Source organism: Hipposideros armiger, unplaced genomic scaffold (genome assembly GCF_001890085.2).
Source record: "Hipposideros armiger isolate ML-2016 unplaced genomic scaffold, ASM189008v1 scaffold_62, whole genome shotgun sequence".
Taxonomy (NCBI): domain Eukaryota; kingdom Metazoa; phylum Chordata; class Mammalia; order Chiroptera; family Hipposideridae; genus Hipposideros; species Hipposideros armiger.
In genome coordinates, this window is record NW_017731412.1 from 595,279 (window position 1) to 621,932 (window position 26,654).

A 26,654-nucleotide genomic window follows, 5' to 3' on the forward strand; every position below is an offset into this window, starting at 1 on the left:
CGAGTTAACCTACCCGAGAGGCCTCGCCCTTAGCCGACTCGGGGAGTTCTTCGAATGGTCCGAGAAACCCGCTCTATGCGGAGAGCTCTTGCCTTTTCTTGTCTCATGTGATCGCTAGCTCTAGGTAGTAGGGTGCTTCGTGTCGGCCCATGGAGAGTATGGACTGGATTGCAGTGTTTCCAGCTGTTAGGTAGCGCGGTGGGCTGGTTCAGAGCACAGTGCTGGAGATCTGGGTCCTACTCCGGCCCCATCGCTTCACAAACGTTTACTGAGAGCCTATTACTGAGAGCCTAGTGATTGTTGGGGTGGTGGGGATATAGTACCAGAGAGCAGACCCTTCTCGCAGAGGTGTCGGGGTTCTTGGCATCTTGAGCAAAGAATTGAATGAGACACAGGAATACAGTGGTGAAAGAGCAGATGATTAGAAGCAAAAGTACACTCCTCTCCAAAGAGAGAGGAGTGGGCTTGAGCAACAGAGTGGCTCAAAAGGCTCTGACAGGCGAGGACTTGGAGTTTTTATTTCCTTCTCTTCCAGAATGGGCTACTTTTCTCTAATTGTGGGGCTGCTTGATTGATACTTGTGATTGGCAATGGCTAATAGTTATGGTAAACAAGGGCAAGTTTGGGCGCAGAGGGGAGGTCTTTTGAGCAGTTATTTCCTGTAGACTATGTTGGACGTGCAGGAATGTTCCCTGATGTATCCAGGCGTCTCGGAGACCCAATTCCTGTCTCTAACTGCCTGCCTTATGTCTCCCTTGAGAGATGTGATCCCCATAAATCTCTATGGGAAGTTGAGGGACAGGAGATCTCTTCTGTATCTGCTTCCTGCTGAATGTGACCGTTGTCCCTACCTATTGGGGATTCACAGGACTCTTGCCCTATCTGATCTTAGATAAGGAGAAGGGGTCTTGAGATCTACCTGTACGACCACGTTGACCTCTTTGGTCGGGAGGTACTGAAAGTCTTGTTGGGGTATCATTTGTATCGCCATGGCCCCTAGATGAGGAAAGATAGATTTTGCTTAATAGAGTTAACAGTGCTGACCCAAGAAGCAGGACTTGAAGCTACTGATGCAGTGTGACTGTGTGATGAAAAATGGTTCAGCGTCATGGAGCCTGTGACCTTTCTTCTGGTTTTACCAGTTATTCAGTTATTGTTCACCCAGAGCTAGACCTGGAAAGAACGCTGTGATACAATGACCCTAGTCAGCAGACATTAATCACAAGCTTTAGGGTAATTATCTAAAGCAGGGGGTAGGCGATTTCTATGATTCAGGTTAAAAACAATCTATTGTTTATGATTAAGAAACTGATTTGAAAAATGATTATAACCAGGGGCTAGGGAAAAGGAGACTTAGAGTTTTTATACTGAGAAGCCCTTTCGTCTGGCCCATATCAGATATATTGGTGAATAAGATAAATACCCAGTTACTGTTCTTAGAATTTGTCCTTGATCACCAGTTGCGTGACCTTTGCCTAAAATTGGAATAATATCCTCATACAGCTATGAGGATGAAATGAATAGAGCCTGTGGCTCTAAATACATCAGTTTCTCTGAGATTCAGCATTCTTTCCAGTAAGACCAACCGCCTTTAGCATGTAGATATCAAGCCACAATCAATACGTAAGGCACGTATATGACCAGATGTTATTCCAGGTATGTTCTATAATACCTAGATATGTCACAGTACATCCTATACATGTGTAGGTATATAGACTATATATGCATGTAACATGACCACATGATGTATGTGTATATATATACCTTTGTGAATGCACCCTATAAAATATGTTTAAGTATACATGGTTTATATCGATTTCTCAATCTCTACACTATTGACATTTTGAGTCCTGATAACTCTTTGGGGAGTATGTGTATCCTATGCTTTATAGGGTGTTTATTTAGCAGCATCCCTGGCCTGATCTAGATACCAGTAGCACTCCCCAAGTAGTGACAACCAAAAATGTCTCCAGACATTGCCAAACGTCCTCTTGGGCCAAATCTTTCCCTGCTGAGAATCTCTGGTTTATGTGGAAGTACATATGTCATAAGCATCATAGTATATGTGTATAACACATGAGACCTCGTGTGAACATTGTATAGTATATTACATTTAATGGTGTGCCAGGCACTAACTTGAGTGCTTTACATACTTTATCTCATGTCATATAACTAACTGTATGAGACCGGTACTATAATTATTCCCATTTTACAGAGGTGGAACCTGAAGCTCAGAGAGAGTAACTTGCTCAGGATCTGACACTTAGTATGTGGCAGAGCTAAAATTTGAACCCAGGCAATCTTGATTCCAGAGTCAACATTCAATCTCTTTACTAAACCATCTCCTTAATATGTGACAACACACTATGTGTGCATATTTATGGCAGCACAGTGTAGAGAGCAAGTCTATAGTATACTAATCACATTCTGAGTGGTAGAAAGACAGATATTCTTACGGTACAGAAGGAAGATGCCAGTTCCAGAGAACTAGACTTGTTAGCTAGAGATGAGCAAGTTGGTCTTGTTACAGTTCTTTGGGGCTAGCAACCACTAAGGCTTCCCCATGTTTTCCTCTATTTTCTGATTCATCCAGTTTATTCATCCTTCCAACTCATATTTATACTGAGCACCTCCTGTGTGTCTAGACACTGTGCTAGGCCCTAAGGGATGGATATATACAAAGATAAGATAGTCCTTGCTTTAAGGAGTTTACAATTATAGGAGCAGATAGACATGAAAACAGTTCCTGTGTAAGGGGATAACTGTTTAGTGAAGGTATGGAGAAGAAACAGTGGGACTGAAAAGAAAATTAGTATTGTAATGTCAACAAGAAAACATCCAGCCTAAGAAAAAGCTTATAAGAGTTTCTTTGAGCCAAACTGACAACAATTGCCGGGAAGCAAAGTTTCAACAGATTGAGAAAATGCTCCGGAAAATGGCCGTTTTGCAACTTATTTTATACATTCGACTCAAAGGAGAAGGGTTATATGAAATCCATTGATTGTAGATTAAGGGGATGGGAGAAAGCAAAGTGGGGAAATCTCTGGGATTGGATAAAAAGTAAAATTGAGAGGCACACACTTTTACATTGGTGGGTACAGGATAGTTAATAGCAGTTGACAGTACACAGAGATGGTATGGGGGGAGGGAACAAGATAACAATGAGGGATTCTGTAGTTTCCTGCTCTGGTGTGATGGGTTGTGTTCCCTGGGGGGTCCGGAAAGGGATGACTCTGATATTGTAAGGGTATGTTATCTTAGATGCAAAAAGACCGCAGGCTCACTCAAGGTAAAGATTGACATTTGCCAAGGAAGCTACAGGCCCAGGATGCGACTAAAGACCATGACCCTCTTTTAGTTAGGAATTTTTATGTTCAGACCATCTTAAGTGGTTATTTTCAGACTCCTGAGCTTGTCAGGTTTAACCTGTGGCCCCTTTTCTGTCCACAATAGTGTGCCTGGAAAAAAGAAAGAAAAGCCTTTCCTGAGGGGTAAAGCTGAGGTTGTGAGATAAAAGGAAATGGAAGTTCACCAGGCCGACAAAGCAGGGAAAGGTGGCCCCGTCCGTGCACATGGTAGGTACCACGGCCTGGAGATAGGACAAATCACAGCATTCTCCTGCTCTGAAGAAAGCGTTGGGAAGTGACTAGAACACAACCATCATCTCTAGATGGAAAGAATGAGCAAGCTAGTCGTGGGAGCATTGCCCACTCATCCATTAGTGGGAGTTTGTGGAGGATGAGAGGCAGCGCTTCAGGCCCCACAGACACTTTTCATCTCTGTTAAGCCCTCACACAAAATGTGTTGATGCTTTTCAGAGTCTATAAATAAATGTCTGCTTCCATCATAAACCTTGGCCTTGGCATAGGAACATAAATAAAACGGAAAATGCAAATCAGCCTCTAAATTTTTCCTTTCAAAATTATCTCCCCAATTCAGCAAATTTCCAATTACATGAGAAACACATTATATCATCTTAAAGACTTACTGCTTAAGAATTCTTTCTTTAGATTCTTCGTTTACTGAATTCTTAGTTTATGGTGGCGCTGACTGACTCATGAATTTGTAGGCTGTCTTACCAACCTGTTTTGCTCTAACCTGATATTTAGTAAGTTGTTTTTAACTATAGAAATCACATCAAAAGTGTAAAGATTTTCAGGAGGGACTGACTGCAAATAGCATTTGCTTCAATTATTTTCCCCCAGCTTTTTATTTCATGCCTATAGAAAAGTTGGAAGAGTAGTAAGTATAATGATCTCTCTTATACCCTTTGTCACATACCATTCACCTAGATTGACTAATTATTAACAATTGCCACAATTGGTTTGTCTCTTTACACATGTCTATAGGTATATATTTATGTTAAGACAGAGGATTGTAATGGTGGCACCATATATCTTCTATTTTGAGATTTGGATCTCTGGTTCATTTGATTTAACAAGTAATTTAGCTTGGGACTTTTTGAAAGCTTTTCTTTCTCCACTTCCTTTCTGCCACGCCTGAATGATTCTGCTTGCTGTACATTTACTATGCATACCAGTTTCAATGTTTCTATTTACTTGGCCCAGTGCGGGCCCTGTGACTTGGGAGAGGTTTTGCATCTGTATGGGATCCACTCCTGGCTCCAACTTAAATCTACATAACATATGCAAAGGTTGCCATAACCAGATTAACTGTACCTCTGCCTTCTCCCTGCCCCCCAACGAAGGAAGCCAAACTCAATAGAAAAGTCCACTAAAGGCCGAAGCGATTTACATCCTGGTTAGAAAATCTAAAACTTGAGACCAAACACAGACTCCAGGCAGTAGTTTGCAGTAGTTTCCAGCAGACTCTGCCCAGCCGACCCTCTTCTTACTTTAATAAATCTTCCTTCTGTTACCGGGGAACAGACCCTTCTTGGCACAGTGTCCAGGCTTTTGGCACCTTGAGCAAAGAATTGAATGAGACACAGAAACACAGCGGTGAAAGAACAGTTTATTAGAAGTGAAAATACACTCAGAGAGATAGGAGCGGGCCCGAGCACAAAGGAGCAGCTCAAAAGGTGCCGACTGGTGAGGACTTGGAGGTTTTATTTCCTTCTCTTCTAGAATGGGCTACTAATTGTGGGGTTTGAGGGTATTCCAATAATTATTTGTTTACTAGCTAAAAACCCCCTCACAGACAGCGCCATGTGAGCTGGTACATTGTCGTGATGCAAGAGCCATGAATTGTTCGTGAAAAGTTCAGGTCGTCTAACTTTTTCACACAGCCTTTTCAGCACTTCCAAATAGTAAACTTGGTTAACTGTCCAGTTGGTTCACATTCATAATGAATAATCCCTCTGATATCAAAAAAGGTTAGCAACATCGTTGCAACAAGTTTGCAAACTTAATTGTCAGACCTCCTATATGTGTGTATGTTTTTTCCTGAACCTTTTGATAGCAAGTTTACAAAAGAGGCAATGGAGAACAGGCAGCCATTGCAGTGATGGTCTGAAGGCGGGATGATGGTGTGATGGTGGCATCCTTATTTCTAGGAGGAGGTGAGTACAGGGCATCTTAGGAATATACCAGAGAGACTCCTCATCTGTCTTTTCTGGTCACCAGAAGAGGTTTCAGGAAGGAAGTGACAGGTAAACTACCACCTACAGGACAGTTTGGAGTTAGCCAGGTAACAGGTGGAAGAGAGCATCCTGGGCCAAGGAAACAGCACATGAAAGGCCTAGGAGCAGGAGGAGAATACTGTTTCAGGAAGCTGCACATAGATTTGTTTGTCTAGATCATCCAGGTTAACGTGTAAAAAGGGGGGAATCAGATCTTAAAGGTCCTTTTCAGTCAAGTTCAGGAAGTTTATCTTAAGGGTAATGGGTGTCCTGGCGTGTAATTAACCCCTGGTCGTTTGCAAAAGATGAAGGCAGTCACACAAAACTCTACAAAATGGGAAGGAAAAAAGGTTTTATTAAAGTTAGGGAGAGAGAGAAAGTGCCCACGGCAGTGTCCAAGGCTGCCATGGGTTGTAAGGAGAGAAACAGCAGTGGGGGAAGGGGGAGGTTCGCCAGGGCAGAGTCCAGAGTCTGAGAGTGGACAGCTGCACCTAGCTTCAGGTTAGCTTTTTCTTACATAGGAAACGGGGAGTCAGTCAGGCAGGTCTGAGGGCTGACAGGCTTCCTGGAGTCTGGTCTGTTTGAAGATGATGTTATCTCCAGACTGGACTTGGCCTCAGCCATCAAGGCCTGGGACTGTGCGTCCCCAGTAAAAACTGCAAGGGAAGTTGTAAATTGGATTCCAGTGATCAGGCGCCTTAGGATTAGGAAATTGCTCTTTTCCAGGTTAGGATGTTGTTAATTAACAAAGTATGTACCCTTGAGAAAGGGAATAAACGGAGTTCTTCAGTTAATCAGTGAGGGGAAAAACAAAGAGAAAACAGATGAATATCAGGATGGATCAAACTGCAAACACACTAAGTCTAATTACAGGTGGCTGGATAGCGAATGAGTCCAACTGCAAACTAGCTAAGTCTAACCGCGTTATTTGATTCCCTGAATTTCAATGGGGAGCCATGGGAGGTTTTAAATGGGGTTAGGCTATGATCAATTTTGCATTTTTGAAAGATTACTCCGGTTGAGGAGTGAAGAAAGAACGAGAAGGCTCAAGAAGAGACAAGGGGGCCATTTAGGAGGCTGTTGCCAAGATCCGTGGATGACATAATGGCAGTGAGAGCGAAGAGAGTAGTAGAGATTTTCAGGAGGAAGGACTGAGCAACTAGAGTTGAGGTGGCCGGGGGAGGACTCGGGGACGTCAGGGGCGAACCCCGTTTCCTAGCTTGGGCAGTTCGGTGACTAGTGGAGCCCGTTCCCGAGCTAAGGAACCTAGAAGGAGCAGTCAAGGAGGGCAGAGATACCGAGTTTAATCCTAGTTATGGTTTGAAGCATTTGTTGGAGATCAGTGGAGATGTCCAGTTGGCACCCCTGAGCTCCAGGATAGAGGTCTGGATCGGAGGCAAACTGTGCCCTGTGCCTTCTCACACAGACTTGGCCTCACCATGTGCATAAGGCGGCTTTTCCAGTCCCATGTCCAGTGGGCTTGGAGGGCAGCCTTCCTGAAACACCACCAGTGCGGGCACCAGGGAGCCCGGCGATGGACGCGGTCTGGAGGCGGCCCCTACAAAGCGGTGATTTTTGACATGGGTGGAGTTCTCATTCCATCTCCAGGGACAGTGGCCGCAGGTGAGCTCTTCGTTCTATTTCATTTTGGGAGACTAGGGTGGGGGTGTGGAAATAGAGGGTGGTAAGGGGAGACAGAGGGACATTTGGGCAGCAGTGTGTCCCAGTGGGTAATACGCTGGCTCTTGAATCAAGCATGACTTAGTGGCTGAGATACTCAGCAACGTGGGCAAATTATTCAACTCCTCAGAGTCTTATTAGTTTCCTCATCATCAAATCAGGGCTATTAATAGTACCTACCTACCTCTTTGGGGTTTGAGGAGCCTGAAAAGAGATAATCTATGGAAAGCACTTGCTTAGCAGAGTGAGCTTAAATTCTCAATAAATGACAAGCTGCCATTGCTGTTGTTATTGGTAGGATGTAACTGCCTTTCCTGAGAACTGTGCTCCTTCTGAAACTTTGAATGCTGAAATCTCCCTCTAAACCTACAAGATCAAATCTCTAGTCTCTAATCCTTTCTTTGTCAGCCCCTCCCAATGTTGCATTTTGTCCTACTACTCAGTTAAGTAGGAAAACTGACTTAAGTCAGATTAGTTTGGGCTTCAGGTGTTAGAAAACCTAACAAAACAATGACTGAAATAAGGCAGAAGTTTATTTCTTTTGCACATGAAAAAGCCCTGGAATGTGGCCTGGGGCTAGTGTGATATCAGGGACTCAGGCAGCTTCTGTTGGGTTGCTCTGTGGAGAGTGCTCTTCATTTCTAGGCTCATCTCCTGGCCTGTCTTGGCTGCTTTACCTCCCGCCATTACATTCTCAACCCAGCCAGCAGGAAGGAAAAAGGGCCAAACAGCTGCCCCTGTCCTTTTGACTTCTACCATGGCTGGTTGGGCAAGTCTCCATGCTGAATCAATTCAAAGCCAGGTTTTCCGTGCTGCTGGGTAAAAAATTACCCAGCTCTGCAACTGGCTAAGTCAGCAATTTTCTTAGCTCCAGCTGCAGCTGGGCCCTCAGCCTCTCTATTTTTTCACTCGTATTCGTCTGTTTTTACCACAGGGCTATTCCAAACTCTCCATGAGTCATCCTACTGCCCCACCGCAAACCTTCATACTTGGCCGACTGCTGAATCTCCCCTTTCACAGAGAACACAAAGATCACTGAGCAAAAATTTTCTTGGCTTTCTCCAGAATAGCTTGAGAACCTATCTGCTACTCCCCACTCCCACTGCCTCAACCCATCTGTATGCTGTCTTCTGGCACCTGTGCGATCCCATCATTCTCCTAAGTCCTCTCTCTGGCCCTCTGGGTTCTGTACCATTCTCCATATACGCACCCCAGAATTCCGTCTCTAAAACACAGATCTTATCCTTTCACTCGCCTGCCCTTTGTCTTTCAGGTCAAATCCAGAAGCTTTTGCCTGGTATTCAGGGCCTCTCACAGTCAGGCCATCGTGTCCTTGTGTCACACCATTTCCCACTGCGTGTGCACACTTCAGCAGCCAAAGGCTACCTGATGTTCCGTAAACTCGCCAAACACACTTCCAGTCCCATGCCTTTGCAAGTTCTGTGCTCTCTGCTGGCCACTCCCCTTCCCTGCCTCTTCTGCCTGTTCAAACCCTGCTTACACTTTTAATGATAAACTCAATGGTATATTATTCAGCTCAGGGCCTGGATTCTTTTGAGCAGTCAGTACATGTGTGTTTGTGATAAGCAAATACTAGAATTAAGATCATCTCAAATACCATACTCAATTTTTATTTTACATTTAAGCCAGGGGTCAGTCAACTGTGGGCCGAATCTGGCCTGCTAGTATGTATATGGTTTTATATGGCTTATCAGCCAAGGATGGTTTTTATGTTTTGAAATAGTGGGAAAATGTCAAAACAAGAACACTCTCACATGTTTTGTGACATGTGAAAATTATACAAAATTCAAATTTGTGTCCCTAAAAATGAATTTTTTTTTTTTTGGAGCGTAGGCACACCTGTTCGTTTACATATTATCCATGTCTGGCCCCTTGCAGAAAGTTTGTCAGCCCCTGATTTAAGCTAGTAGTTTACTATTGAATTAGTATACACATGACAGAAAATATAGAGAACAGCCCAAACATTTTAGTATTATATTCAGGGAGTATGATATGATCAGACTGTCTACTTTTTGTCAGTGTGTTGGATAAAAATGCTATCTCTGTGAGGTTTTTTTCTCTCTGTTATTTTATTTATTTTATTTTTTTAGATTTTTTTTTTTAATTGGGGAATTGGGGGAGGGAACAGCATTGGGGAATCGGGGAAGGGGAACAGACAAGTTGCTGTCCTTTTGTTCTTCAGTCTAGTTGTGGAGAATATCGCTTTACTGGCCCATGTTGGTCTTATCATTGTGCTCTTCCTGGGTTAGGCAGTCGCTCGCCGGCCATTGGACGGCCACTCACAGTGGCTCATGGCAGCTCACGAAAGCTCACGCCAGCTGCCGGCCAGCCCCACTGCAGCCTATGCCAACGCCTGCGACTCAAGGCAGCCCAGCTCCCAGGTCAAGCTGTCCTTCACCATCTTAGCTGTAGAGGGCGCAGCGTCAGTGGCACTCATGTGGGTTCCGAACTGGGGCTCTGCTGCTCAGAGCTGGTGTCCCAAGCCACTAACCAACGTGCCACTCGGCCGGCCCTCTCTCTGTTATTTTAATATTCATGTTGAGCCGTCTTTTCTTTTTTTGCTATATTTATTGGTCATTCAGTTTCCCCTGTGACTTGTCACTTTTGTTGTTGATTTGCAATAATAGTTTTTTTGTCACTGGCAAATATTTTCTCCCTTCTGTGGTTTGTCTTTTATTTATAATGTTTTTGCCATACCAGACTTTTCTTTCTTTTTTCTTAGAAATGTAGGCTGACACCTTTATGGCTTTGGGGATGGGGGTGCTCCGGAGCTCTTAGGGGTGGGGGCAGGTTTGCTTCCTCTTCACTGTCCCAGGCTCCTGGCTGCACAGGATGGTGCTGGCTCTGTAGGGGGCGGCCATGGGCACATCCAGTTGGTACTTGTTCTTTTCGGATCTTGTGCCGGATGCTGCTGAGGGTGGCCTGGGCGTTGTTGTTGGTGGTGGTCCGCACGTAGAGGAGGTGGCTGGATCTCGGCTTTGTGACCACTGCACCTTTGCCCTCAGCCACCTGCTCCCCTGCAATCTTGCGGTGAATCAGCCGCTGGAACACACAGAGTTGCGGGCCTTCCATTTGTTGGGTTCGGTATGGTACATCTGCTCAGTCCTCTTGATCAGGAAGCTGGAGCAGTTCCGCACAACCACCCCTCACAGGTGTGCGGACCTGGCGGCAGCTCCTGTCACTGCAGAGGCCCAAGAAGGAAAGAGCCAAACTTTTCTTTTCTTTTTTTTTTTTTAGAAATTTTATTGGGAAACAGTGTGTTTTTCCAGGACCCTTCTGTTCCAAGTCAAGTAGTTGTTTCACTCTAGTTGTGGAGGGTGCAGCTCCTTGGCCCATGTGGGAATCGAACCGGCAACCTTGGTGTTATGAGCCTGTGTTCTAACCACCTGAGCTAACCAGCCATCCCAAACTTTTTTTTTTTTTTAAGATTTTTATTGGGGAACTGGGGGATGAGAACAGTGCTGGGAAATTGGGGGAAGGGGAACAGACAAGTTGCTGTCCTTTTGTTCTTCAGTCTAGTTGTGGAGGACGTCGCTTCACTGGCCCATGTTGGTCTTATCATTGTGCTCTTCCCGGGTGAGGCAGATCAGTCGCCGGCTTCTGGACGGCCACTCATGCTGGCTGCTGGCTACACACGGTAGCCCATGGCAACCCACTGCAGCAGGGGCTGCAGCCTACGCAGTCAGTGGCGACTCATGGCAGCCCAGCTCCAGGTCGAGCTGTTGATCAGCATCTTAGCTGTAGAGGGCAGTGTCACTGGCCCTCATGTGGGATCCGAACCGGGGTCCTGCTGCTCAGAGCTGACATCCCAAGCCAGCTCTTAAACAATGCGCCACTCGGCCGGCCCTCTAGTTCTTTTTTTTTAAGGAATGCTGCACAAATATCTTTGTACATAATCTCTGTTTACTTTTATAACTATATCTGCAGGAAAAATTCCTAGAAGTGGAATTACTGCATCAAATGTGTGTGCATTTCAAATTTTGCTCTCCATAGAGGTTGTACTTGTTTCTACTCCCATCAACAGTACCTGCGAGTGCCAGTTTCCTTACATGCTTGCCAACTCTGAGACCATAAAAAATGCTGTACGTTTTAGTTCTAAAATTAAAGAAGTATTACTATTTGGATTGAGTTTTAAAAGTCTTGGCATTCTCAGAAGAGAATGTGAGCATCCGCCAAATGGGTAACATTGGTTATTTTTTAAGAAGGGGATTGCTTGTCATTTTATTTTCTTTTTTATACCTTTCTATATTGTCTGAAATATTTTCAGTGCATAGTCACTACTTTATCAAAATAAAAGATATATGTAAAGTATATTCTGTCTTAGATATAATTATGAATGCTATATATATTTTTGCCCCATAGCAGCTATATTTTAGAAAGACAAAACAACCTTGTACAAGAACAAGCAACCCCTGTCCAGATGTTTCCAGTATACACAAAAGCTGATCCATCCATCCACTGCCTTAGCTTGTAATGGGTAGAAATTTGCTTCTTTATGCCACAAAGACAGCATTCCCCAAGTGAGTGTCTCAGTATACCAGCTGCACTGCCATAAAGGATCACTACTGCTTGCAAAGTGAAGGGCTCGTTTTGAAGTGCTGGCAGACTGGCTTATTACCTCACGCACTTGCTTACTCTGCGGCCAGGACTCTGTAAGTGACCTAATGTATATGAGCCAGCTAATGAGAGACCAGGGAAGAACATTTATAATCAGAGTCATCTCAAGCAGGTGCTAAGGACGCGAGGCTTAGCAGCAATGTTCCCTCAGTCACACAGATTAGATTGCTGTTCCCTTGGAGATCTAAGGCTGAGATTTCACATTTCCTGAATTTTTCTGAATTCCCGATAGATCCCACGTGGCACCACAGTGATGCTGCAGGAACTGGTATGGTGAGTCCCCTGAGCTCTCTAAACCCAGCTATTTGTTGATGTATTTCACTTACTGCACCTTTTACTTCCTGTAGAATGGGAGATACAAAATCGTATCCCTTCTGGAACTATACTGAAGGCCTTGATCTCAGGTGGCGAAAGTGGGCCCTGGATGAAATTTATGAGAGGAGAGATAACAAAAGAGGATTTCTTACAGGAATTTGGGAGACACTGCTCTGAAGTGGTGAGTGATAAACATCCTTGAATTTCCATAGTCTAGAGTAGTGGAGCTAAGACTCATTCATATTTATTAAACTGTAAATAAGGAAGTGAAAATCTAAAAATCCAGTCTAAGTTTTTAAGCTATTTCTTCCATTCCGGGGTACTCAACTTTAGCTGCATATATGAATACGTAAAAATACTCTTCACTAAACCCCTCCATCAGCTATTGTCGATCTGAAACAGGACCTGTCTGTGTAATGGCTTTGATCAGAAAGCTTATTCAAGGCAGTAGTAATATTGAGCTTTTTCACTGTACTGTGCATTTTTCTAAGCTCTTTTATTTATATTAATGCAAGTAACCTTCATAATAACCCTGCTAAAATATAAATTAAACTACAGTAAATAAAGTTCTATGGATGGATGGTGGTGATGGTTGTGCGACAATGAATACACTTAATACCACTCAACTGAATGCAAGTTGTCAAAATAGTAAATTTTATGTTATGTGTACCACAATTTTAAATATAAAGGTAGATATCTGTATATATCTTGAAAACATGATGCTACGTGAACGAAAAGAAGCCAGTCAAATAAGACCACATATTGTATGATTCCATTTATATGAAATGTCCAGAATAGGTAAATCTATAAGAAACAGAAAGTAGGTTAGTGATTTTGTAGGACTGGGAGTATTTGAGGACGAGGTGGGAGACGGGGGATGGGGAGGGACTGCTTGGGTCCGGGTTTCTTCTTAGGGTGATGAACTTGTTCTAAAATTGTGGTGATGGTTACACAACTTTCTGAATATATGGGAAACCATTGACTGGTACAGTTTAAATGGGTGAACTGTATCTCAATAAAGCTGTGATAAAGTGTGTGTGTGTGTATATAAAATGGCAGACTTGCCTTTGCAGATATGGAAACAGGATAAGTTTTCAAACCCCACACAGATTGAATTTAAAAACAAAACAAAAAATGACTAGAGAATGAAGTTCATAATGGTGATGCTGAGGTAATACAAAATCATTAAATGTCCTTGGATCATTACACATTAAATTACATCTGCTTAATACACTTTTAGAGTTCAGTGCACCCTCTTACGGTATCCTGCTACTTTTTAAAATTGACAGTCCATGAGTGAAATTAAAAAACTCATCGAAGTGAAGTGGAATTCTGATGTAAATAGCTCCCTTCCCTAGCCATTGTAACTCTAACTCTAAGTCACTTTTTAGAACCGATATGCAGAGTTCTGCACGATGGCCAAGGGAGAGGATTGCTGTAGGCACCAAGCCCGAGGCCAGGGCTTATACAGCCAGGTAGCAGTAGGAAGCTGGAAACATGTCTTTTTCTCTGTTGCTGAGAAGCTGTTTTTGCTTGTAATGACGGTGGGTTCTCCTTTCCCCTCTTCCACTCTTAGTCAAAGACTTCTGTGCCTGTGGACTCCTTTTTCTCTGTGCTGACCAGTGAGCAAGTGGCGAAGCCGTTCCCAGTGATGACTGCGGCCATAACTCAAGTTCGGGCAAAAGGCCTAAAGACTGCAATCCTGAGCAATAACTTTTATCTTTCCAGCGGGAAAAGCTTTTTGCCCCTGGACCGGACACAGTTTGATGTGGTAAGCTGGAAGCGACCCTAACCAGTGGTCCACACACAGTCTGTCCTTGCCTCAGGATGCAACATTTCGCTGCCTTTTAGCAGGTCTTGAGTGAATGAGTTTTTTATTCAGACACTCATTAGGTTTACACATAACGGTTTGGAAACAGGACTTTAAAAATATCACTGAGCTCTTAGCAAGGTCAGACATTTATGGGATTGGCTAACTGATTAAAACTTCAGCTTCAGAGCCTTCCTTACATTCTGGCTTTGAACCCCAGCCATCACCTAACACATGCACTTCCGGCAGCCCTCACATCTTAATGGGCGCTTTGATCTTTTCTCTTCAAAGGCCAACCATGTTGCCCTCTATTTCTCTGGCATTAATCCTTACACCAGCGCTGCTCAATAAAGCTGACTACAATAATGGAAATGTCCAGTATGGTTGCTACTAATAACATATGGCTACTAAGCACTTGAAATGTGGCTGGTGCCACCGAGGAACTGAATTTTATTTGTTTTTAATGAGTTGAAATGTAAATAATCACGTATGTCTAGTGGCTATTGTATTGGACAGTGTGTGCAGCGTTAGACTATCCAAGAACCGTGAGAATATACTGAGCCAAGGTTCTGTGCCAGGTTACATCTATGAAGGAGTCCCATTTCCCTAAGAGAAAACAGATCATTTTCCTGGGATAGGTCTGAATTATTGATGGATGACTTGCTTAAACTTCACTCAGTCAGAAAACAGGTTCTTCCTGAGCAATTACTGTGTGCCGGGCCCTGGCCAGGTGTGATGGGATACTGTGTCGAATGTGACAGACACAGTCCCCGCCCTCTGGACTATGCACTGGCCCGTGTCAAGTGCTCAGTCGCTAGTGGCTACTGGATTGGAGATGTAGCATTTCCATCACTGTAGAAAGTTCTCTTGGATAGTGCTGTTTTAGAACATAAGGTCCAATAGAATCGACAGGCAGAAATTCAGAGCACAAGTGTTGGAAATTAACCTCCCCACCTAATGCTGTTTTCACCTTCTACCTTTTCCCTCCTTGTAGGAAGCTCGGCAGATCTCCTTTCTGGACACTTTGCCGGGCACCTTACCTGCTTTAACTGTTGGTTTCCGCACTGGGCTGGGCCGCCACATGGCCCTCCTCCAAGCTCTCTCCCCTCCGAGCGCTCAGGGACCTCAGAGATTCCAGTCCTGTCTGCAGCGTGCGAGCCTGGGGACCAGGGCCGGTGGCCTTGCTTCCCTGAACCTCAGTTTCCTCACCTGTAATACAGGAATAGCAATTTCTTTGTTGTATTGGGCTGTCGGAAAAGTCATGACATATTTTTTCTGTTTTTCGTTGCAAAAATGTGTCATGACTTTTCTGACAACCCAACAGCCGCGTGGATCCCAGGGGACAATGCACACAAAGCTCTCCACAGTGCCTGGCACACAGTTTAGTGAGCAGTACACTGTGATTGTTTTTATTATTTTTAATTATTATTATTATTTTTTATTGGGGAACTGTTTTTCTAGGACCCATCAGCTCCAAGTCAAGTAGTTGTTTCAATCTAGCTGTGGAGGGCGCAGATCAGTAGTCCATGTGGGGATCGAATTGGCAACCTTGGTGTTATGAGACTGCACTCTCACCAGCTGAGCTAACCGGCCGCCCCCACATTGTGATTGTTTTTAGAGATCCCTTCCGTCAAGTGCAGCTGCAGGGGTCATCCCTTCATCTGGGCCATAAGTGGGCCAGGCTCACACAGGGTCCTCCCACTAGAAGCTACGATTTAAAAAACGCACGCGCTCATCTTGTCTCAGCAGTACCTTGCGGCTTCCCGGCAGCCTGATACATTGATTGGTGTCTGAAACCCTGGCTTCTCTGCTACTGACTACTGACATTTTCTTTAGAAGGAGCTTCTTTGTCTTCTTTTGGCTCATTTAGGAGACCAGGAAGACTAAGTGGAGAAGTCCAGTTTACTCAGGACATTTATTTACTAGAAAGGACAGCTCTTACCCAATCTTGAATAGTGCCAACGTGGAGTAGAGGGAGGAGCCCCTCAGGTCTGTCCTTGGTCTTGGAGAGTGAGGGTCATTCCAGGAGTGAGTAAGGGGTTTAGTTCTCTTCTTAGGGCACACCAGAGGCTATCGGTTATGGCTGCTATCGCCATCTGAGGCCCACTTCATAGGAGATTAAGTCCTGGGACTTCCAGCGGGTTGCCGGATCAGAGATAGCCTGACACTGACATGGCTTTTTCAGGGCTCTCTTGAACCCTCCGTAGCCCCCCTGGTTCCAGATCAGGTACACTGTTGAAGCAAGGCCGTCAGGACACAGGAGGCTCTTTGCAAGAAAGGAAGTGTCTTTGCTACTGATGATCTCTTTGGTGTCAGCCCTCCTGTGGGATTTATCCGTATAAATTGAGTATGGCTGTTTTGTAACTTCTGAAATATAGACATTAAAGTCATGTTTCGTTTATAACAGTAAACTGCCTGATTTCTGGGGGGGAAAAATGGTGAAATACTTTCCCTAAAGCTGAAACGTGCAGCTTTTATTCTGCTCAATATCTAACATTAGCAAAATGCTTTGTCATTTTGGAACTCATTCAAGTTTCATTTAGTTTCACAACAACCATTAAGATAGATAAGATGGCTATTAGTATTCCCATTTTACTGATGATGAAACAGGCCCACTGTGGCTTCCCAGTTTGTACAAGGTCATTGTATCTGAACTAGAACTTCAGTTTTCTGAGTTTGTAACCTGGTATTTCCAAATTGCTCAGCTTAAAAATAGCAACATCGTTTTCTATCATAATACTTTTAAGTCATTTGTTATTAACAAATCTCAACTGTCCTCTTCTTTTAAAAAAATATACCAGCGTGCATGTGGGAGCACCACTTTTAGGGACATTTATCTCCTTCCTGTTCCTCCCTCAGGTTGTGGAGTCCTGCCTGGAAGGGGTCTGTAAGCCAGACCCCAGGATTTACAAGCTGTGCTTAGAGCGGCTCGGCCTGCAGCCTTCTGAGACCATCTTTCTTGACGATCTTGGAATGAATCTCAAAGCAGCTGCCAGCCTGGGTATTCACACCATTAAGGTAATGGTCACTAGTTTTTGAAGCCCTACTGTGTGCCAGGCACAAGTGTAAGCATTTCTGTGTAGTCCTCTTACATTCATAGCTGTAGCTGCCTTTAGTGGTTTGCCCCATGTTGCCGTAGTCTTTTTTTTTTTTTAAGATTTTATTGGGGAATTGGGGGAAGGGGAATAGACATGTTGCTGTCGCTTTGTTCTTCAGTCTAGTTGTGGAGGACGTCGCTTCACTGGCCCATGTTGGTATTATCATTGCGCTCTTCCTGGGTGAGGCAGATCGGTCGGCTCTGGACGGCTGCTCACGGCGGCTCTTGGCAGCTCACACCAGCTGGCTGCCGGCCACACACGGTAGCCCATGGCAACCCACTGAAGCAGGGGCTGCAGCCTACGCCGTCGCCAGCGACTCACGGCAGCCCAGCTCCTGGTTGAGCTGTTGTTCACCATCTTAGCTGTAGAGGGCAGTGTCACTGGCCCTCATATGTGGGATCTGAACCGGGGCCCTGCTACTCAGAGCTGGTGTCCCAAGCCAGCTCTTACTTAGCCAACGTGCCACTCGGCGGCCCTTGCCGTAGTCTTCTTATTTTTCATTCATTATGAAATCTGTGTGATTAGCTGCTTGTATTTTTAATGGGAAGTAAGAGAGATGCGTACTAAGAAGGCAGTTTGAGAAGAGTTACACAAGGGGGTGAATGGCAGGCTGCAGACATTGGGGATGGCAGTCAGGTTATCCTAGTGACACTCTTCTCTGGGTGGGGAGCCAGCAGCTACCAGCCACACGGACCACCCCATGTCATGGCTGTGAAGTGCGAGAAGCCACATGGGAGGGGGGTCTCGCTTTCCACGTTTGAGTTTCATTATGAAGCTGACCGGCCCCTAGGGATGGAGTGGATGCTACGGCAGAATATTCTGCCCTCCTGCATGAGGGAGTATGTGGGCTTCTAAGTGGCTCTCTTCACAGCACATAGCAAGTTTAATGTGGAAACTCTAGCTGAGTATCCTGATGCCAAAGTCCTTGCTCAGAGAACTGACTTCGTGAACATTTCCCTCTAAAAACGACCTTCTTAGAAAACAGATAGGAGGAGAGGTCAGAGTTCACTGGTGGCAAGTTCAATATTTTCTTTGAAACCAGGTGAAGGACCCAGAGACTGCATTAAAGGAATTAGAAACTCTCTTGGGCTTTACATTGAGAATGATTCCAAACACTCTGAGAACGGTTATTCCAAACACTCGCCCAGTGAGAAAGACAATGGAAATTCCCAAAGATTCCTTGGAGAAGTACCTCAAAGACTTACTGGGGACCCAAACCACAGGTATTTCAGTTTTTGTATTTTGGTAACTCTTTCCAAGGCTCAGCTTGCAGTCTGGTTCTGACTTGCAAACCCTGGTGGAATGTGCTGGAGACAGAGGCAATGCGATGAGAACAGCCATTGGGCCCCGTGGACCTGAGTGCTGCTTTCAGTTTTTCTTGGGGAAAAAACATTAACCTCCTTTTCTATGGACCCCGCCAAAGTGTACTTGCCTGGTCTTCCACCTGAGAGTGTGGTGTGACAGCAGTCACTGCAAATGACTGTCCAGGAGACGAACCTGGGGAGTGCAGTATGTGCCCGGGGGTGTTTGAGTGTTTCTAATTCTTTTGAGATGACAGCTTTTTTGTGAAGGTGACTTAAAAGTTGCATGAATATAGAATGTGACAAGCTGTTTTCATCTCTTTGAGGTCCCGCCCTTATTCTCCATATTCCACTCTGAGAAAAACAGGTGCCTCATGAGCATCTAAAGAAATTTCTACCTGGTGATAAAGTTTTGCCTCATCCATTTGATCCGTGAAAAAGACTTTTTGTATGAGCTTCACATTAGGATGTGTTCCAGGGATTGGCGTATTCTTAGTGCCTCTATAGAGCTGAGGGGCCCTTCCTCCCATCCAAGTACTAACCCGGCCTGACCCAGCTTAGCTTCTGAGATCAGATGAGATCAGCGCATTCACGGAGGTGAACCTGTAGACGGAGGGGCCCTTGCTGACCAAGCCAGATAACTCGGGCAAACTCCCATTTCCTGCTCTTTTGACCGACTGGAATGAGTCTGTGTCTAGAGTTCAGTCTGATTATGAAGTAGAGGGCTAACTAGGATGTTTCTGCAAGGGAGCCAAAGAGTTCAGCCTGCTGAGGTGGGAAATTGCATCTCATGAAAGCAGCCTTGGCCCAAACTGTAGACCTCTGCAGAGCTCCTTTCAGCTGTCACACCAGCGTCAGGCGTGGTTTGGCTGAGAATGGGCTCAGGGACGCACAAGGGCACTTTTCATCCTCAGGCTTAAAGCATTCCATTTAGCAAGATGGGTTGCCATGACTGTGCTTGTGCTTGATAAACAGAACTAAAAAGCTTTTCTTCACGGAGCAGGAGTTGGAGAGAAGGACAAAATTGGACACTCGTACAAAGTGTGAATATTACTGCGGTGTAAATCCAATGGCCTTGGCCACACTGTAGCAATATATGATTCTGAACAGTGGGTTATGCCTGGGGCTCGATCACTTCTGGTACCCAGGGAGGAGGTGCTTTTCTTCCAGTGCATCCCAAATCAGGATATTCTGCATCCCTAATGCTGTACTCATTAGAAAGACAGACTGTCTTTCTAGGTCTGATTTGAGTTTTCTTTGTTTTCAAACCTGCAGGCCCGCTAGAACTACTTCAGTTTGATCATGGACTGTCAAACCCAACTTACTACGTCAAGCTGGCTGACCATCAACTGGTTCTGAGGAAGAAACCTCCAGGGACGCTCCTTCCATCCGCCCACGCAATAGAGAGGGAGTTCAGGTAAACTCTCAGGCCCAGGCGCACTGCCCACCCAGCCTCTGCAGTGCAGTCCCTGAGCAGACGAGGCAGCACTCCAAGTGCCTTGGGACCTTTAAAACTACTAGTGTAACTCTCCAAAATGGTTTCAAATAAGAACATGCAACCTAATTTTATTCATAAGTTTCTTTTTTTTTCTATACCTAAATCTGTAGGAGACTAGACTTTATTTTGGAACTTCTAGATGCAAAAAGGCACTTTTGAGATACTCTTCAGTTTTACCCTTTAATCTTAAAGACTCTAGGACCGTTAGTCTTAAAATCAGTGTATTAGTGGCAGCCAGTTAGCTCAGGTGGTTAGAGTGCGGACTCAACACCAAGGTTGCCGGTTCAATCCCCACATGGGCCACTAGTTGTGCCCTCCACAACTAGATTGAAACTACTTGACTTGGAGCTGATGGGTCCTGGAAAAACACACTGTTCCCCAATAAAAAAAAAATTTCTACGATGCCCAGCCCGAGCTGAGTTGCCGCTGAGCTGCCAGCAGGTAGCAGGATGGCTCAGCTAAAGAAAAAAAAAAACTTTGTAAAAAAAAATTTACTATTAAAAAAAAAATATTCGGGGCCGGCCGAGTAGCACAGTGGTTAAGAGCTGGCTTGGGATGCCAGAGGGCCCCGATTAGGATCCCACATGTGAGGGCCAGTGACACTGCCCTCCACAGCTAAGATGCTGAACAATAGCTCAACCTGGAGCTGGGATGCCATGAGTCGCTGGCGATGGCGTAGGCTGCAGCCATTGCTGCAGTGGGTTGCCATGGGCTACCATGTGTAGCCAGCAGCCAGCGTGAGTGGCCAAGCAGCCGCAGTGAGCAACCGTCCAGAAGCCAGCGACTGATCTGCCTTGCCCGGGAAGAGCGCAATAATGGTGCCAACTTGGGCCAGTGAAGCAACGTCCTCCACAACTAGACTGAAGAACAAAAGGACAGCAACTTGTCTGTTCCCATCCCCCAAATCCCCAATAAAAATCTTAAAAAAAAAAAAATTGGAGACACCCTAAAGTTACAATAATTGGGAAATTATTAAATAAACCTTGGTATAGCTACCTGTTGCAACAACAATAATAATAGCTAACACTTCCTGAGTGTTTAGCATGTATCAGGCACTAGAATCAATGCTTTAAATTGTTAACTCAAAGCATTCTCACAACAATGCCACAATATGTTACTATATGATCCCCATTTTACAGATGAAGAAAGTGAGGCTTAAAGGGGTATGTGAGTGATGGAGTCTGGATTCACATGCAGGGGCAGTGGGATCCCATAGCCCAGCCTTAATGATTATATTATTATTGCCCCCAATAAAAGTATGCCTATAATAACATAAAAATGTGTGTGATAAAATTTTAATGTAATAAAAAACAAATACAAACGATGTATAGTATTCTTAACTATTTTTTAAGACTTATGCATTGAAACCAAAAATACTGGAAAAGAACATATGACAATGTTTACCACGGTCACGTCTTAGTAGCATGTTAGCGGTATTCTTCAGTTTCAAGTGACACAAATCCACTTAGCCTGACTTACGCATAAAAATGGAGGAGGAGAGGTGGCAAAATTTTTTGGCTTCATAATTTAAATAATGACTGCATCCAGGGGCCCAAATAATGTCACCAGGACCCATTCATTCTCTCTTCATCTCTCAACTTTCTTTCCTCGATAACCCCAGTGATCATTCTAGCATATTCCCTGGGATTGACTCATTGACTCAATATGGTCACAGGTTTGTCCCCGAACCAATCTCTGTGGTCAGGAGGATGCATTGTTCAAATCGGCCATGTCTGGGTTTCATGCCCATCCCTGCAACCAGGGGTTGGGTCAGTCCCACCCAAACCATGTGGACCTACAGTGGGGGAGAGTTGTTTCCCAAAGGAAAGTTGAGGTGTTATTAGAACATAAAGGGGGCAAAGGAAACCAGGCAGGCAAAAGCAGGAGTTAGTTACTGCTGATAAGACTGCAAAATTATTTTTCTATTTAAAAATTTATTCCTTACATGTTTCAGAGAATTTACCAATAAAATCATTGGGGCCTGGTGTTTTTCTTAGGAAAAGGTTTTTGACTATGAATTCAATTTAATAAATATTGGGTAATTCAGATATTTTATCTTGTTTTAATTTTGGTAAGTTGTAATTCCCAAGGAATTTGTCCATTTCATCTAAGTTATCAAATTTATTGTTCATAATATTCCTTATTATCTTTTTAAATGTATGTAGGCTCTGTAGTGATTTGCCCTCTTTATCATTCCTGGTATTGATTGATAATTTGTATTTTCTCTCTCTTTCTCTCTTTCTCTATATCTCTCATGAGTCAAGCTAGGGATTTATCAATTGAACCAATGTTTAGTTTTGTTAAATTTTTCTGTTGTTTGTTTTCTATTTCTATTTCATTTATTTCTGCTCTTATCTTTATCCTTTTCCATCTACTTACTCTGGGTTTATGTTTACCTTCTTAAATATAACCTTAGGCCATTGATTTTAAATCTCTCTTTTCTAATATGGGTATTTAAAGTTATAAATTACTCTCTGAACACATCTGCATTCCATAAATTTTTACATGTTGTATTTTTATTGTTATTAGTGTTTGAAATATTTCCTAATTCCCCTTGTGATTCCTTCTTTGACTCATGGCTTATACAGAAGTGTGCTATTTAAGTTCCAAATACTTGGGCTTTTTTCCTGATTATGAATGTAACTACGCCGGCTTTCTTATGCTTACCAATTGCATGGTGCTCCCTTTTCCATCTGTTTAATTTTTTTTAATCTACATTTTCATATTCAAAGTATGTCTCTTATAGATAGCATATAGTTAGATCTTGCTTTTCTATCCAGTATGACAATTTCTGTCTTTTAATTGGAATGTAATTATTGATATGTTTGATTTAGGTTTAATTTCACTATTTCTTTTTTGTTTGTTCCATCTGTTTTTTTTTGTTTTTGCCTACTTTTGGGTCAATTGAATATTTTTAGAATTACACTTTAATTTCTCCATGTACTTTTTTTTTTTTTTTTTAGCTGAGCCATCCTGCTACCTGTTGGTAGCTCAGCGGCAGCTCAGCTCAGGCCAGGAATCAAACCGGCAACCCTGTTGCTCAGAACTCGTACTCTTGAGTGAGCTCTTAACCAACTGAGCCACTCGGCCAGCCCTTGCATGTACTAATTTTTAAATCAGAAAAATAATTGTAAGAAAGTCTCACCAATTCAGCCGGCAGTGATGGTCATTTTGCTTTGTTCTGCAGGATAATGAAAACCCTTGGGAATGCTGGAGTACCTGTTCCCAAAGTTCTTGACCTCTGTGAAGATTCAAGGTAACGTTCCGATTTATTTTTTCCATTGCATATTCAAGCTGCAGAAGAGAAAATCCAATATACAAACTGAAATTCCAGTTTGTTACAGTAAAGACAAATACAACTGGGGTGGGAGAGAAAAGAGACTTTATAGCAACCTCTCCTAGAAGTTCACAGATCTTTAAGTTATCCTGAAAGATAAAGATAAAGAAATGCTTGCTTTTGTAAGCATTGGTAGAAAACATCTTTTTTAACATTATAAAAATATAGATCCGTCTAGTTTTATGTTGTTTAATTATTTTACTTTAGTCTTTCTAAACTGTTTTTAAACTGCTTTGTAATATGTCTGTCCCTTTTCCCCAACTTTTTAATTATGAAAAATTTGAAACACACAGAAAGTTGAAAGAAGAGAAGATAGTATAATGAGCACCTATTTACACTTCATCTAGGTTAAAACATTGTTGCCATTTTGCCACATTTCCTTTCTATAACGTGTGTGTATTATATATATATTATATAAATAGTAATGATTACATAATAAAATAATTTTATATTTTGTAAAATAATTATCCATAACTATTTAATAAATAAGTATATTTTATGTATACATAATTTTTTTTAAAAGATTTTTATTGGGGAATTGGGGGATGGGAACAGTGCTAGGGAATTGGGGGAAGGGGAATAGACAAGTTGCTATCCTTTTGTTCTTCAGTCTAGTTGTGGAGGACGTTGCTTCACTGGCCCAAGTTGGCACCATCATTGCGCTCTTCCCGGGCGAGGCAGATCAGTCGCCGGCTTCTGGACGGCCGCTCACTGCGGCTGTAGGCCGCTCGTGCTGGCTGCTGGCTACACACGGTAGCCCATGGCAACCCACTGCAGCAGGGGCTGCAGCCTACACCATCGCCGGCGACTCACGGCAGCCCAGCTCCAGGTCGAGCTGTTGTTCAGCATCTTAGCTGTAGAGGGCAGTGTCACTGGCCCTCATATGTGGGATCCAAACCGGGTCCCTCTGGCATCCCAAGCCAGCTCTTAACCAACGAGCCACTCGGCCGGCCCTACATAAATTATTTTTAACTAAACCTTTTGAAGTAAGTTTCAGGCAGCATACGTCTCCTAAGAATAAAGACATTTACTTTCATAACCACAGCAGAATTATTATGCTTAATTAACTATAATTTAATAATATAACTTGATACCTAGCACATGTTCAAGTCAGGATAAAGTCATAATGGTAAAATTATCAAAACAGCTTTTTAGAGTCATAAACTGGTTTCTAATAATGACTAAAAAGATGATTAATGATATGTCAGTGTGTCACCCTAATACTATAGGGTGATATACTCATATGTTCCATTCATACCACTGGATACTGATAAAAATAACAAAAATAAGAAGGGGTATGTACTGAACTCTCATTGGACCCAGACACACATGCCAGGTACTCCGTATATATTTGCTCTCGTAATTCTCAAAACTGCCCTTTAAAGTTTTACAGATTAAAAAAACCCCAATCCCAGATCGATTTACTAAGGCCCACACCATCACACTGCTAGGAAGGGGTGGAGGTGGGACTTAGACCTGGTTGTGTATGGCCCCCAAACCCCTCCTCTCCCAACATGCTGCTTTCCTGTGTTACCACACTGAGACCCAGGCGATGGCTTCTACCAGTGGATTGAAGAGAAGAGAGGTGTAAGAGTATGGACAGGGCTGTGTGTGTGTGGATGGTTTGGGAGGGGGTCCTTCTAACATCCCATGCTTATGTGCAAAGCGAAAAAGAAATGTCCAGTATTCTGGGTCCAAATCCTTCACCAGCACTCACAGCATCCACACAGGGCAGAAAGAGCAGTGCCATGACCAACAGCCTGCCACATCATGAGCCACTGAAACCCCCTGTCTGTGTCCCTCCCAGGGTCATTGGCACGCCCTTCTACCTGATGGAGTACTGCCCAGGCGTGGTCTACAAAGACCCTTCTCTCCCAGGCTTGGAGTCCAGCCAGAGGCGGGCCATATACACTGCCATGAACAGCGTCTTGTGCAAAATTCACAGTGTGGACCTCAAGGCCGCGGGCCTGGAAGACAGCAGGAAACATGGTGAGCATAAGGCCACTTGTCTTTCATGCTGAGCGTTCCCTCACTGTTGCCCCTGCTTTCGGGATTTGCATGGCTGTCAGGGTGTGAACACACCAAACGGTTAGGAAATGTGAGTAGGGCTTATTAGCTTCCTACTTGGAAATCCGATTTATTAATGGAGGTGTCGCTTACCTAGACATTTTGTCCTGGGATAAATCCCTTCATGGATTACAGAATCTCTTCCTTGCAACTTTTATCTCACTAGATCATTTAAATCTTTCCTTTTTTTGATACTGGCCAAAGGGTATTTAAGATCCTTTCTTCCCCGTTTTTGCACCCTTTCCCTTAAATATTCATTTCAACAAGCATAGATTTTTTTAAATGCCATTATGCCAATGTGTTGGTGTTTTTTTAAAGATTTTATTGGGCAATTGGGGGAAGGGAACAGCGTTGGGGAATCGGGGAAGGGGAACAGACAGTTGCTGTCCTTTTGTTCTTTAGTCTAGTTGTGGAGGACATTGCTTCACTGGCCCATGTTGGTATTGTGATCATTGCGCTCTCTTCCCGGGTGAGGCAGATTGGTCGCTGGACATTGGATGCCGCTCACACCAGCTGCAGGCTGCTCACGCTGGCTGCTAGCCACTCATGGTAGCTCACAGCAGCCCACTACAGCAGGGGCTGCAGTCTACGCCGTCACTGGCCACTCACAGCAGCCCAGCTCCAGGTCGAGTTATTGTTCACCATCTTAGCTGTAGAGGGCACAGCATCACTGGCCCATGTGGGAACCAAACTGGCGGCTCTGCTGCTCAGACCTCGCGCTCCCAAGCCAACTCTTAACCAACTGAGCCACTTGGCCAGCCCCGTGGTGTTTTTTTTTAATGTCTGAGGGTTCCATTTGCCCCTCACCCTTGCCAGCATTTGGTATTGTCAGATGTTTTCCTTTTTATTTTTATTTATTTTTTTTTTTTATTTTTTTTTTTTAGCTGAGCCATCCCGCCACCTGTTGGCAGCTCACGGCTGCTCAGCTCGGGCTGACTCGAACCGCTGTTGCTCAGAGCTCAAACTCTTGAGCGAGCTCTTAACCAACTGAGCCACTCAGCCGGCCCTAGATGTTTTCCTTTTTAAAGTGTAGTATTCTATGAATCTTGACGCAGGCACATAATTTTATAACCACCACCACAATTGTCTCCATGCTTTTGCATGCAGAAACGTCAGCACAAACCAAAGAATCTCACTGGTCCAGATTATCTGACTCTTGACCAGAATGGATACCTGGCCATAGCCAAAAAGAATCTCTCAGCTAAGCAGCATTTTCTTTCTCTGCTTTTAACCCAAACATGCCAGTTTTCTGTATCAAAGGCTACAGAGTGTCCAAAGTACATGAGCTTCCTAACACATTTCTGCCAAGTTACCTGAAGTTCCACCATT

General features: G+C 43.9%; 1 protein-coding gene and 1 pseudogene across 1 annotated transcript in view; one reads left to right on the top strand and one right to left on the bottom strand.

Annotated features, from left to right (window-relative positions):
* The first annotated feature begins 6,343 nt into the window (after positions 1–6,343).
* The window catches only part of ACAD10 (acyl-CoA dehydrogenase family member 10), a 45,307-nt gene continuing 24,996 nt past the window's right edge, over positions 6,344–26,654 (top strand). The window contains exons 1-8 of the mRNA XM_019641568.1: positions 6,344–7,204; positions 12,247–12,395; positions 13,791–13,985; positions 16,884–17,042; positions 18,165–18,345; positions 19,699–19,840; positions 23,109–23,177; positions 25,066–25,247. Of these exons, the coding sequence (XP_019497113.1) occupies positions 7,021–7,204; positions 12,247–12,395; positions 13,791–13,985; positions 16,884–17,042; positions 18,165–18,345; positions 19,699–19,840; positions 23,109–23,177; positions 25,066–25,247 (1,261 nt within the window). The 5' untranslated portion in view covers positions 6,344–7,020. The remainder of the gene's footprint in view (positions 7,205–12,246; positions 12,396–13,790; positions 13,986–16,883; positions 17,043–18,164; positions 18,346–19,698; positions 19,841–23,108; positions 23,178–25,065; positions 25,248–26,654) is intronic.
* On the bottom strand, positions 9,796–11,300 carry LOC109382218 (60S ribosomal protein L28 pseudogene; annotated as a pseudogene).